Raw genomic sequence first — 14767 nt, 5'->3', positions numbered from 1 at the left:
TTCATTTATTAACCTCAGACATGTTTTTACTTCCTGAAGTGGCCAATAGAGTGGACGGCCGTTTGTTTCCACATCGAGCTTCATAGTAGCAGGGAAAGACTTCGAGTAGCTTATTCTCTGTGCGTGTTGATGACTTGGACTGCAGCCCTCATCGGCTGGCAAGTCCTCCTTTCTCTTTATGACTCAGTGTTAATTAAATCCACATTTACTTTCACTTCTACTGTGCTGCTCACGCTGGCACAGATGGCACCGCTCCCCTATTACTGAGAAGAAACACCAGGATATCGTGTGCAGGTCCTGCGTTGCGTTCAGACTTTCATTTCCGCCAGTGAGCCATCAGAGCTGAAACTGTCGTTTGATTCAGATCAGGAGGAGCACCACCTGCTACGTTTCTTTGTTTAGCACCTTATGTGTTCTATAGAAGCCACAGTGAATGGCTCACTAGTCATTATGTCTCTGTGTTATTGACTGTAGGAAATAAGAGCAGCCAAGGGAAAGCTGGCCGGATTAAATCTCTTGCGCACATGTGGCTTCAGAGGAAAACATCTGCAAGGGTTGCCAATAATACCTCAATCAACCACACAGACCACATACATGTGTAAATACGCTGTGCTACATGCTCAACATGCTCACAACACTCACAAAAAGGAGGGATTGTTATGTAATTGCTACCTGTGGGAAACAGTTTTCAGCACCATGGAGAGCTCTGACCTCCAGTCTTCACCATTCATCACTCAGTACTGAAATGTAATGTGTCATAATCAGGAGGAAGAGGAGAAGCTGAGCCTGGACGACAACATCCTGCTCGAGGAGGACTATGAAGCGGGGTACGAGGCCGAGGAGGACGAGGAGAACGAGGAGCTGGATGAGGAGGAAGAGGAGGAGGAGGAAGAAGAAGAGGAGGTGAAGGAGAGCACCAAGAGGAAGGTCCTGCGGCTCGTGGCGCAAGTCGCATCCAAAGTGAAGGAGGTTATTGGGAACTTGATCACCACTGCCGGGCAGGTGGTGGTCACCATCTTGTTGGGCATGACAGGTGAGCTGCTTTGCATGCTGGTCAGTGACTCCACGCTTGATCTTATTGCATTAGCATTACAATATTCCAGTGCTGTTGTTTTATGAAATATGAATCTTTGAGAAAAAAGCGAAAGGCAAAGGTTTTTCCCAAAGTTTCTTATTTGTTGCTTGGGTTTGATGTTTAAACTGTTGTTAGGAAATACAACATTAGTTGGCGGATGTCGTCCTTTATGACTAGTAACAACTTACAACAAGGTAATGTGCATTTCTGGCTTGTAGCATTAGTCCATGTATAATTTATAGGTAGTCTCATTGAGACATGGTGTCTCGTTCTGCACCGATACAGCACATCGTTTATTTGCAACGCCTTTGGAAAGCCCAGAACCCAAGGCTGGGAACCTCTTCATTATTGTGTGCTTTAGAAACTGATTGTAGTAAGGAAGGAAATTATTAAAAAGACTCTGTAACCATTACTCAGATTTAAAGGGCCAGTTCACCGATTTTTCAACCACAGTCCTATCATGCTCTCCTGTTTTCCCTCCCAGACATTCCACATTTATGACTGAGTCATGTCTCGTTCAAAATCGTCAGGTTTGAAATGCAGACTGCAGACCCAAAGTTTTTTAGACGATCCACCGGTATATTCTCGTCATATTTCAGATTCTGTACCGCTCTGAGCCATTGCTAGCAGCGAAAACCGTAATATTTCACTCCAGCGTCTCTCGCTGGGCCGTTCCTTTCAGAGGGAGGGGCGCAATGCATGCTGGGTGTTGTAGGAATGTAGAATGGGTGAAACCACGAGCTGTTTGTAGAACTTTCTCCACAGCTATGGCGCCAATTTCAAATATTCATTCTATCGATTGCAAACACCAGCTTTGACTGAAGTGGCTTTTTCCAGGGGAGAATTGCTCCTTTAATAATTTATCTAACATCCACAAAAGAAAGGCTGACAACTACACATCATCCTGGTCAGTTAATCAAACCACAGTCTTCTGATTTTGCATCCACGTTTCTTCCTGTGTTTGCAGGTATCATGCTGCCCTCGTTGACCTCCGCTGTTTACTTCTTCATCTTCCTGTTCCTGTGCACCTGGTGGTCCCTCTGCCGGACCTTCGACACACTCATATTCAGCTGCATGTGTGTCCTGATGGCCATATTTAGTGCTGGACACCTAATTGTCCTCTACCTCTATCAGTTCCAGTTCTTCCAGGAGACGATCCCACCGGGCGACGGCTACATCAGGTCAGAAAAACAAACACGGTTGTAATCCTGTCGGTTATGTAGTATGTTTTACAGCTGTGATTTTCTGCTTCTTTTGTAGGTTTAATGTTCAAATACTCATCAGTAGTCTAAATCAAATACTGTTTCATCTGCAATATCTCTGCTTATTAATATGCAATTGATTGAATGTAAACTTTATTGGTAACCTTGACGGCTGTTCTGCCTAAAGGAAGAGAGTCTCGCACACAGCAGTAAGAGATGACTCAATCCAGAGAAACTTATCCCGACATTAAATCTCCTGTCTTTGATGATTTGTCGAGACGGCCTTTCTTTAGTTAAATAGAAAAAGCCCACACAGATGGTGTCTGGCTCCTTAATAATATGAAAATACATGACGTGATGATAGCACTCAGCAGCCAGAGCTCCATTGACTCAACAATAATTATTGCGCCCAAGGCAAGTTTGTTTAAACGATAATAAATATTTACTATTGTTACAAACAAGAAGGCAAAGGAAAAGGCAAACGCAGCTGGAGGCGAGATACTGTATATCTAACTCCCACTCACAGCACATCAATATCAGAGGCAGAGCTTTTAGGCTATTCACTACAAGCAGTGTTGTTTTATTATGCATGAGGAGGAGACAATCAGCTGTCTGTGGCTGCAGCGGTGAAACCTTGTGGTTGGAGTAAAGCCACATTGTTTGCACATCTTGCCAACATATGTTAGTCACAGTTGTTATGAAAACAGACGCTGTAGAGGAAAGCACCTCAAGTCACTAAACTCATTGTGTCACTAAGACTGCTGTTTATTTACTGATTAAGACAAAATACACATCAAGGCTATGACCCGAGATGATTGACACAGTGATTTTTGGCGGTGGCATCAAAGATGGAGGATTTAAATATATGAAAAGGATTAGAGTTCTAATTTTTGATCAATAAATTCCTTATTATTACAATAGATGCATATATTTTAACCTTTATTTTACCATGAAAGACAATATGGTGTCAGAATAGGATATAAAGCAACAATTACCAGTCCTCTAGAGAGACTTAAACAGCTGAAACACATGATTATAAAATAGAAAGCCATTACAAAAATCTGATTTAAAAAACTCCATTAACTTGCAATGCATCTTCTGAACCCTTTTATTATGATGCCTTGTATACCTGCCTCGTAGCACTGTAGCGATCTCATTGTAGCTTTTGTGTCAGTGCCCTTGGTGTTGCAGGGTTTTATTGATCTCACGGTTTCTCATTTGAAAGCTGTGCTGCTGCGTGTCAGGAGCGAGGCTATTTACAGCTATGTTTAGCTGAAACTGCCTTGGACAAACCTTGTGTCCTCTCCATCTTTCCCCTGGTTCAGAGGGCTGATAAGGGCTGATTACAGAGCTGCATTGATGGCCTTATTGTTAGAAAAAAACTCATTAGAATGAATGGACCCCTTTCACACCATCTGCACAGCCAGTAATAGTCTATTTAAACTGCCTGCTGAAGTCGAAGTACCTTTTTGAAGACTTGGAGCACCCACCCAGTTCATGGATTCAATCTTGGGTCAGGCCCTCTCAGATTACTAAGCGATAATTAATCATCAAAGGGTTAAAAAGCATCAAAGAACCACTTAAAATACTGATAACTTTTACCTCTTCTGACCTCTAAAACACAAAGTTAGAGAACACTGAATACTCGCACCTATTTGGAATTTTTTAAACCTCTAAAAGTACTTAGAGTTAGTAAAATACTGGATATTTCACCTCTTTGGACCTCTAAAAAGTTAAAGACAAGTTCAAATTTTTAACCTTGTAAACATCTCCATGTGGTGTTTTTCATGTGCTTCAAGACAGGGACATCATAAGCAGTCATCTCCATAGCTGGGCCTGTCTGCTTTGTACCAAGGACAGGCTGAACAACACGTTTTCAGATTGGCAGGTTTGAGACGTCACAAACCTAAGGAGCCAATCCCGTTAATGGACAGGGTGACACTATGCATATCAGTATGTGTAACCTATGGCAACCACTTTCGGCGATGCGTGAGCCAGCTGTAACCGTCATCGTAATTTTTGCCACTACTGACTACTAACCTTAACGTTACTACTAATTACTACATTTCAAGCTAGCTAATGCCACTAACTGATGGCAGAGACGTGTTTTGTTTTGTGTAGCGGAGGGGGCGGTTTGACATTTGCATAGTGGGCGGGGACGATGCAGATTGGGGAATTTTTTAATGAGGGAGAAGGAAGAGATGCCTTGGGAGGATTTTTACAAGCTAATTAAATGTATTTTGCAGAAAAAAAATATCATACACAATTTATTATTTGAAGCAGAGCATTTTATATGTCTTAAAACATAAGCAGGGAAAATCCTGGATATCAAGAAACACGTGATATTTTGATGTCTTTAAATGCTGGAAAGTCACTTCTTAGGCTTCTTATAATATTTCTATCTGACAAAAAAAAAAGGAAAGTCCCTGCCATCAGCCAATGAGGCAGTAACCAGTAAAGCTGGGTCACAAGTGGGGCTTGTTTTTTCAAGGGTTATAAGGCAAAAAGGTTGGGAACCACTGACTCAGAATACTTGGTAGCATATATAGTATCAAATAAAAGCTTAATAAAGACCTCCTAACTTCGCTAATAACATTTTTGTAAAACAGTAAATATGTTTTAAACAGACTTTTCTACTTGTGTGTTTCCAATCCTAAATTTAGAATGTTAACCAGGAGCGTCTTTGATAGCTCTTAACACGAACAGGGGAAGTATTTCATCATCTGCCAACATCTCATGCGTCCATGTTGACTTTCCACAGCAGCTGAGGTATTTCTGTCTGCTGCTGCGTGAAAACTGAGGCCCAATGTCACGATAAAAGAAACACGTTCTCCTCTGATCCGGTCTGTTTCCTCTCTGCGCGCCGACCTCAGGCAGCCACAGGGAAACTCTTACAGACGTAAATATGCGCAGCCCCCAATTGGACAATAGGCCACCTCGGTGGCTGCCCTAATTGTGCTTGTTGACAGTGACTTGGCCTTGCTGTCCGCCGGGCGTTGAGTGAGACTGTTGAGAGGCCTGGCTTCCACTCCACTTCCTGCCTCCCTTCCTTACAATGGAAGTCCCCAGTCATGTGACCGGCCGGCCTTCCCCAGCTGCAACAAGAAACCGTTCAGGAAGTGTGGTGAGGTCAGGGGGGGGATTCACTCCTCCACATGGCAAAGAAAGAAAAGACTCAGGAGGCATCTAAATCTGCGGGGTTGTCACTGGAAGACGTCAGCGCTCTTCCTGTTGAGTAGATGACCTTTATTCTGCTCAGAGGAAAAGGAGTGAATCATGGGGCATCCTTTGTGGCACAAACAGATCTGTAACCTCGGTGCATTTCTAGATTCCACGGTTAGGGCGTAGAGGATGATTTTCTTTGCAGGAATGTCATCAAGCAAAAAGCCACAATCAAAGTCAGACACTGCACTTTATTCAAAACAACTGTAAGATACTTTGACATCATTATTATTGATGTAACTTGCCTTTCTACACCTCTTTCATTGCTTAAGAGAGTGTTTCCCTTTGTACAGTGTAGACAGTTTGGGCTTGCGTTAACAGATCTCTAAGAATTTCATTAAAAAGTGTTTAAAAGTGGCAGTACCCATCTGTCATACTTTATAAAAACACTAGACAATAAACTTCAGCTACATTAAAAGGAATCAATTAAATAACTAACCCCTAACCTCCATAGATACGGCCATTTTCAGCCATCTATCCAGGGCGCTTATTGAGATGTCAGGCCAAGCAATGTAGTCCAGACATCCCACTCACACCAAGGTACTCCAGCCACTCCTGTGGAACCTTAAGCCCCGTTGTGATATAAATCCCTCTGGCATTTTAAGGTCAACCCTGCCAAGGCTCCTACTAGCTGGACATGCCCACAAACCCCCCAAAAGGAGGCACCAAGGAGGCATCCATATCAAATTCCTGGAACAACTCAACTGGCTCCCTTTGGCACAAAGAAGTAGAGAATCTACTCCAAGCTCCTGCTGGATTTATGATCTCCTTTTCCTATTCTTAAGGCTGAGACAAGCCACCATACAATGGCACATTTTGTTTCTGTGAAGTCATTATTTCAGTCACTACCCAAAGATTGGAAGCATTGATGACCCCCCTCTACACCAGGATGGTCCGCAAAAATGACGGCCTTACTGCTGACACGTTCCAAACCTCCTCTAGCCATTTTACCCTCACCATTTCACCCTTTCCTAGAAACCACCCCATTACCTGTGGAAGATCATGCTCTGATTAAACCAACAGAACATCGTCTGCATACAGCAGAGTAGCATCTTGTAGGTCCCTTACCTCCATGCACACTTAAATTGGAAGCAAAGACTCAGTTTAAAAAAAAAACATCCCTCAAAACTAGAAATTAAATTCTTGACAATCTCCAAGTGGGCAAACAAACTCTGAACTGCTACTGCAAAAGGAATAATTACCTTCCAATGTGATTATCTGTTGCTTATTTGGCCATTTTGAAAAAAAACACATAAATAGACATTTCTTTTGACACTTACCCCTTTAATCATCCTGTCTCCTGTCTTGGGACACCTTGAGAAGTTCTGACCTCCAGGTTGGAAGCCAAAGGCGGTATAAACCACCCAGCACAGACAGAATGACTCTGCGTTTCCTACAATCATTTGTAACGTTTCCAACACCTCATTCACTTTGGCTTTGTTTCTGGAATCAATAATTAGTTTTATAGATGGAGAACCCAAGGCCTCCTACGCTGATTAGAATGCAATGAATTAAACTATACACTTACCTCAATGAGAACAAAAGTATCCACTGATTCATGACTTTGTGCCAGTTCACAAAGGATTTAAGCTTCAGTATTCATTTGTTTTTGCTTCTTTTAAGGGCTGTTTAAGAGGGACACAATTCAGGAAAGAAAAGCATTTGTTTTCTTAAATACTGTGGATTTACAAATAATTTAACTTGGATTGTGAACTTTTCGAAACAAATTTTCGATATTTTGTGAAGTCGCTTCGTCTGACACCTACCCCCATGAGCTTTAAAGAAACAATTACTTTAAAGAATGTATTATTCTACCAGTTATTTATGTAATTAATCTGTAAATCATTCGGTCTGAAAACATCAGAAAACAAAGAGAGAAATCCCAATTTCATAATTCCAATGTAACATCTGGAAATGTCTTATTTTGTCTGATCAACAGTCCAACCTCTCAAAATGTTAGACAGAGAAAAGCAGCGAATTCAAACATTTGAATTCTGACACCATCAAAAAATCTGCCTGTTTGCAAGAAAAATTACCTTAAAAAATGTATTGATAATTAACAATTGATTTTGCTTCATCCACTAAGTGATTAATTGACTTAGTTGTTGCAGATCTATAACAGAGACTTGTTTTTGAGGCTAAAGTTGTACGCTTAGAAATCATACCTATATGCACGTAAGAGTGTGTTTGGGAGCTCTTCCAGCTCTGTTTATTCTCAAAGTTCCTGATTTTACATCCTCAATTACCTGTTCCTAACTTCATACTCCTGTCTGTCTGTCTCTGCAGTGTATTTGGCATCTCTCCCATCGTTCAGAGCAACTGCTCCTACACATGGAAGCTCATTGTGCACCCGCAGCGTAAGTGGTACCACTTTGTCAATCCCATCATGCTGCTGATTCTCTACTACACCCTGGCCACGCTCATCCGCCTCTGGCTGCAGGAACCCATCGACCAGCTGACGGTGAGGACAGCAGACACAAACGCAGTAAAAACATGAGAGAGGACCTTTGTGGTTCTCAGCACTGTGGCATTTACTGTAAAATACGCCAATCATTCAGCCATGCAGGGTCCTTTTATAGTGTCTTATTCTTATAACTGAGTCGCAAAAGAAAGACAATATGATGGTTTCGGCTGTCAAAACCATTGTTGTGTTTTTGGTTTCTTTGATGTAACAGAGCAAAAGCTTCTGTCTTGATTCACATTGTGATGTGTATCAATAATAGAGGAAGGAATACACAGGCTGAAGAAGCAGTAGTCTCAATAGCCAAGCATGTAATACAGCCATAAAAACATCCTACAGTTTTCTCATTCAGCAGTTTTTCTTCTCTCTAGAGACTAGATTATCACCTCCTTATAATAGCTCAAACAGTGTGTTGGTGCGTGCTGTTACACTTGATGTAAAGCTGTGGTTGATGCAGGTGTTCAGTGAGCGTCAAAGACATGAAACTGATTTGGGCACAGGACACCTCCATGCAGCTCTTCAGTGAATTCCAGACAGAGAACTGAAATAGAAGCAGATTGAATTAAATGGGCGGGCAGGTGGCCTCGCGATCAGAGAAACGGCATTGATGGAAGAATGCAGGGCGATCGATCTGTGCGCCGTAGCTCAGGTGTTATCTGAGACACTGCTGGTCTAATTTTGAGTGTGTGAAGCGAGGATGCATCTTGGCACCGTGTTCCAGTGTTCTCTGTAGGGGTAAAACAAATGTAACTGTTACATAATAATAACTCCAATGACTTATGACACGGTGAGGTATTTTGGTAGTTGCTGTTCAAATTGAACTCTACACTCAGTATCTAAAATTTCATCTTTATAAACTTGCTTAAGGTTTAATACTAGAAGGTGTTCTTGTCAGGTGCTAATTTGGTGATGGAGTTTAAATAAAAGAGGGGGTATTATGTTGTTTCACATTTTAAGACATATATATAATGTTACAATGTTGGATGTCCAGACTAAACGTGGGTGAAGTTTCAAATCTGTAGGTAAAAGTATGTTGGAGTAATCCCCAGGCTGCTCAGCTCAGTCTGCAGGCTGCTGTGAACGCCAGGTTTCACACCATTTTTTTCTACAAGCTGCACTTTGTGACGTCACAAAGTGCAGCCTCAGCAGGCTTCAGAGAGCTGGCCAATGAAAGGTTGGCAGAGGCTGTATGAGGGCCTGCACAGAGTTTTTTTTAAACTGTAAATGATGCTAAGCTACTCCACAGGTATCACAGAGTGAAATAAGATGATTGAAATTAGCATAATTAATGATGACCCTTTAATGATGACAACTGCATTACTCGATTTTGATTGAACCTAAAGGAGTCGCTTCATCCAAATGACAAAACATGCCGTCAAAAGGTTTCAGAGAGAGAATGTTTCTTTGACAGGAAGTAGTTCCATTGACGACCGTGTTTCTTGGATTATCCAGAGTATTAGAAATAAATATAAATGTTATTTTTTTATTTGACAAACTTTCAAAGACCTCCATTGTATTGGGTTGGAAGCAAAACTCTCTGAGACGTAAACATCCGACCTCTGAAATAACACAAAAACCATCTGTTTTCCTTCTTGGTAAAACTGGCCCTGAAGAAGATTGCTCTATCGCAACTGTCTGGCTTGACTATTATATACTCGTTATTGAACAGTGTACCTTTAGCCGACACAAAATCAAGTCAATGAAATGTCACACGATGTGGGAAGTGTTGGACTTCAGTGCGATGAAGACGCAACTCTTCGCTTCCCTCAGACCTCCAGGCTCAGCTCCTCTGTCCTGTAATGGAGTTATAGATTAGTGTTTTTATAGTGGGGTCAATACTTCCCTGTAAACCTGCAGGACTGTATGCATTATTGATCTCCCCGCAGACTGTGTGTGTGTGTGTGTGTGTGTGTGTTTTCACCTTCTCTTACAGTTTAAACGACGCTAATAATAAAACATGATTACATGATAAATCAGCAGCTGACAGGTTGGTTCGATAGTGAAGATGCCAGATTATGATTGACTTCTTTGCCAAACAGATAAGAACATCTGGATGCTCTGTTACCTTCTCTCAGTCGAATTACTGCTTGATTTGTATTTAATTTTCAACATTTATTCAGAAGTTCACCAGTGCATTAAAAGCCGTGAATAGAACAATTCAATAGACTTTAGTAAAGCATCAAAGAAACGAGACATGAGGAATCCATATCTGACTGCAGACTGAAAACTGCACACAATAGGCTGAGAGTAACGATTGTGTTATGGAGGAAACATTTTGATCGGGACGTCTGGGCTATGTGTTGGTTATGTTAACACTTATGGAGTTGAATCCACAAGTGGACAAATTTACATTTTCGATCTCCAAGAAAACATATTCAGTCTTACACCGATCAGCCATAACATTATGACCAACTGCACTATTGCACAGGTAGCAATAAAAGCCCTGACCCGTCGAGGCATGGACTCCACTAGACCTCTGAAGGGGTGCTGAAGTATCTGGCACCAAGAGCACCTCACAAGAGCTGCAGTTTTGGAGATGCTCTGACGCGGTCATCTAGCCATCAATTTGGCCTTTGTCAAAGTCACTCACATCCTTACTCTTGCCCATCTTTCCTGCTTCTAATACCCCTTTCCCACTTAAATTTAGCGCATTGACGCAGGTTTTTCAGACCCGGGAAGACCCGCTTATAAATGCTGATTGTCTCTTTTCCCATGGCCAGTGGAGTATACTCCTTTCGGTCTCTTTTCTGCTGCTGTATGATGTCACAGACGAGTGTTAGCGGGTTTTTTGACCAGTGGGAAAGCGGCTTACAGACCGACTTCAAGGACAAAATGTTCACGTCACCTTTCGGTGGTCATAATGTTATGGCTGATCGGTGTGTAATCAGAATTAGAAACAACTAGAACAAGCAAAGAACAAATAATAAATACTGGAACTCTGGCTTTGCTGCTGCATAAACTTAGAGTGTATGAATAAAATGAATGAATGACAGTTAATGAAGAACATTTTTAATGTTTTTCTAGCATATGTTTTACAGTTTCATCTGTTTTTAATGAGTATTTGGATCCAGTCTCATTTTGTAGAACAGGTTTTTCTTTTTCTTGTTGGAATTTTCTAATACTTTAAAACGCCTGAAACAGAGAAAACTGTATTGAGAACAGCTGGAATCACTTTAAGTTTTCTTCTTCTATTAATTTTAAGTGCACAGTAGAAGAAAACATGTCTCAATGGCTGAAAAGCCTGTGAGTAAATCACTCTTTGTGCAGTTATTACAGTATTTACAGTATATTTTAGCTGCCTGGACACTGCCAAGAAGAACAAAGAAATACAGAAAATCAATGATAACAAACGCTGATCATTTATATTAAAGTTACACAATTTCCTCTTGTAAAAGGTCACCCAGCTCCTCCTCAGGTTCTGCACTCCTACACTGTAAAACAACCTTCAATAGAAGCTGATTAAAACTGTGATCCTTGAGAGTATCGTCTCTCTTGCACAATAGCGGACCGAGCTCGGAATCGAGATATTTATCATCCAAACTGTCTATCTTTGTTTTCTCAGGACGACAAGGACGGCGATATGTGCGAGGAGGAAGATCTGGATGGAAACAGAACAAATAACTCGGCCAACAGGAAGAGACAGCTGTGGTGGGAATCGCGCCAGGGCACGGACGAGAAAAATGTACGTCAGGGTCAATTTACACAAACACATATAACAAAGTATTGATTTTTAGACAGGTCATGAAATACGTAATCATACTTTGCTTAGCATACAGCACAATGCTTTCACTGGATTTCACTGTAAGAAACACGAATACATGCTTGGAAATGTTTCTAACTTTCTAGGACATGAGGAAACTGTCAACTTGACAATATCATCAAGATCTATGAAGTGTTTTCTTTCTTTCCTTTCTTTATAAACTTAGATAACACATTTCCTTTTTGCATTCTTACAACTTGTAACTAATGCTGGCCTGCATGCAAGTTAAGCTTTTAAACAATAACACAGTAAAGCAGAAATTCCCTGTTAAAAAAGGAAACCAAGTCTTTGTTAAAGTATAAACTCAGGCTGTAGTTGTTTTCACCAGCGTTCACCCTTATAATAGACTCATCCCTGGATGACACACACACATTCTCTCTCACACACACACATTCTGACCTTGTTCCCATATCAAGGTCCGTAGTCTGTCTCCACCGGCCACCTCCTGAGGTTTAAAAGCTTTTAGGATGTGCAGACACAGATGAGTGATGGGCTCGATTTACAGAGTAGTGCTGCTCGACTTTGTTCCTGCTTATCAGCGACTATAAAGAACACGGAGGCCTTTGACTTGAGCAGCTCATCGATAACACACCTTGCCTTGTATGCTCTTTTCTCCTCCTAGCTCCTCTCCACCCAAGATGGCATCAGTACAACTGAGGTTTGGGCTGCTCTGGTTTAAATCTGTGCATCTTTCCCCTCCTTCACCCATCTGTCGTGCAGCAAGGAAAGCAATCGCTGCAGAGTGCTTTTCACACTGCACCCGTATAGAACAATCATCCTTTACCTGTGTTTAAAAGTTCAAGTTTAACTCTTTTTTTGCAGCCTCGTCAGCCCAGAGATTGCATGTATACTGTTCTACACCTATAAAGTTACAATCATAAAGCCACAGTGCTTACATTTGGAAACATAAAAGACGTCAGAAAGGTTTAATTAACACAGTTTAATATCGGGCTTATGACTGCAGATTTGGATGAAATTTTCAATCTGCCATGTTCAAAATACTGCAAAAATTCTAATTGTAGTTTTAGGAAGCACCCTCTGTTTAAAACTACAACTTTAAATTCTGTAGTTTGTGTTTTCCTTATTTCCAAAAGCACTTAACGCAAATATCAAAGTGACTCCATTTAGGTTTTTAATTAGATAAACGATTTTGAGCTATGGGTTGTATAAATTAAGTCATTTGCAGTGTGAAAAGTAGAACATAGTCCCTCCACTGCCCCACCAAGCCAAAGAGTGGTAACAAACTAACTGAAACTAAAGCTGTTACTCCTGTTTGCCTTTGTGGGGCAGAATGCTGTAGAGAAGTGTGATCCCATAATAAATCTGTTCCTTGGTACATGAACGTATTTGTAATTCACGCTGATGATCCACAGCCCGTGCCGACCCCGAACGGGACGTCATTTGACTTTGTCACGACTGAGAATGGACCGGTCTGTCTGGACTTGTACTCCACCCCGCAGTATAAGATGGACCCGGCCGGTGACGACACAGGTGAGCAGTTTACAAATTTACTTTCTTTTTAATTTACTCAACTAAACTAATGTGACAATTGAAGAACAGCTGCTTTAGAAAGAAAACTAAAATATCTCTGTATTCCATGTAACAGATTGTGTGACATCTGTTTTTGTGTTATATATACACTCACCGGACACCTTATTAGGTACACCTTGCTAGTACCGGGTTGGACCCCCTTTTGCCATCAGAACTGCTGTGAGGGAAATTCTCTTCCTGAAGAAAATTTGCTGAACGTTATGAATCAAGTCTCATTACTTACATTTTACATGCAGCATGGAGAGAAGTACAGAAGTTTTCTGATTCTCCCTCAGAATGGTCAGACTTATATACACTTTCAGCCCTCTAACCCCATGACATTAAAAACAACCCCCCAAATGGTACTCTGCACAAGACTTTGTGACTCATTAAACAGATGTCGCCATAAAATAAATTCCCCCCCATATAAGCCTTAATTCTTCGTGGAATAGATTCAACAAGGTGCTGGAAACATTCCTCAGAGATTTTGGTCCGTATTGACATGATAGCATCAAAGGTGCTCTACTGGAGATCTGGTGACTGTGGAGGCCGTTTTAGAACAGTGAACTCAGGTTCAAGAAACCAGTTTGAGATGATTTGAGCTCTGTAACATGGGGTGTTATCCTGCTAGAAGTAGCCATCAGAAGATGGTCATAAAGGGATAGACACGGTCAGCAACAATACTCAGGTAGGCTGTGGCGTTTAAACGATGCTCAATTGGTACTAAGGGGCCCAAAGGGTGCCAAGAAAATATCCCCCACACCATTGCACCAGCACCAGCAGCCTGAACCGTTGATACAAAGCAGGATGGATCCATGCTTTCATGTTGTTTACGCCAAATTCTGACCCTACAATCCGAATGTCTCAGCAGAAATCGAGGCTCATATGATCAGGCAACGTTTTTCCAATCTGGTAGTGTCCAATTTTGGTGAGCCTGTGCAAATTGTAGCCTCAGTCTCCTTTCCTTAGCTGACAGGAGCGGCACCCGGTGTGGTTTTCTGTTGCTGTTGCTGTTGCTGTTGCCCATCTGCTTCAAGGTTCGACGTGTTGTACGTTCAGAGATGCTCCTCTGCACAACTCGGTTGTAACAAGTGGTTATTGGAGTTACCGTTGCCTTTCTATCAGCTGGAACCAGTCGGTCCATTCTCCTCTGACCTCTGCCATCAACAAGGCATTTTCGCCCAGAGAGCTGCGGCTCGCTGGATATCTTCTGTTTTTTGGATTTTCTCTTTTTTGAAAGATTGACTTTTTATCTTTTTATTGTATTTTAACACATTTATACTGTGTGGGAATTATTGGTTGTTTTTATTTGCCAGAAACGGAGACAGTTCCTGTAAAATTGTCATCTTTCTTACTTCGTACTTTTACTTTGGACTTGAAGGATGAGCTTCACTCTTTTTATATGTTACAGTCGATTTTCTTGGGTGCGGTGGGGGCGGCCCCAGCCCATGAATACAGCTGTTTAATTTCTTCTGTGACTTTTATGGAGCCTTATAAAGTCTGAGGAAAAACACCTT

The 14767-nt window shown here is 41.5% G+C and overlaps 1 protein-coding gene across 1 annotated transcript in view; it reads left to right on the top strand.

The window, feature by feature from the left end:
* LOC138611497 (piezo-type mechanosensitive ion channel component 2) overlaps window positions 1-14767 on the top strand; it is a 93561-nt gene that overhangs the window by 29134 nt on the left and 49660 nt on the right. Inside the window, exons 6-11 of the mRNA XM_069684649.1 lie at window positions 766-1033; window positions 2043-2256; window positions 7786-7960; window positions 11523-11642; window positions 12343-12378; window positions 13094-13211. Coding sequence (XP_069540750.1) covers window positions 766-1033; window positions 2043-2256; window positions 7786-7960; window positions 11523-11642; window positions 12343-12378; window positions 13094-13211 — 931 coding nt within the window. The remainder of the gene's footprint in view (window positions 1-765; window positions 1034-2042; window positions 2257-7785; window positions 7961-11522; window positions 11643-12342; window positions 12379-13093; window positions 13212-14767) is intronic.

The sequence above is a fragment of the Semicossyphus pulcher genome, unplaced genomic scaffold (assembly GCF_022749685.1).
Source record: "Semicossyphus pulcher isolate SPU_LCO1_2020_fin unplaced genomic scaffold, fSemPul1.0.p SCAF_7, whole genome shotgun sequence".
In the NCBI taxonomy this organism is placed as follows: domain Eukaryota; kingdom Metazoa; phylum Chordata; class Actinopteri; order Labriformes; family Labridae; genus Semicossyphus; species Semicossyphus pulcher.
This window is presented reverse-complemented; position numbering and strand designations above follow the sequence as displayed.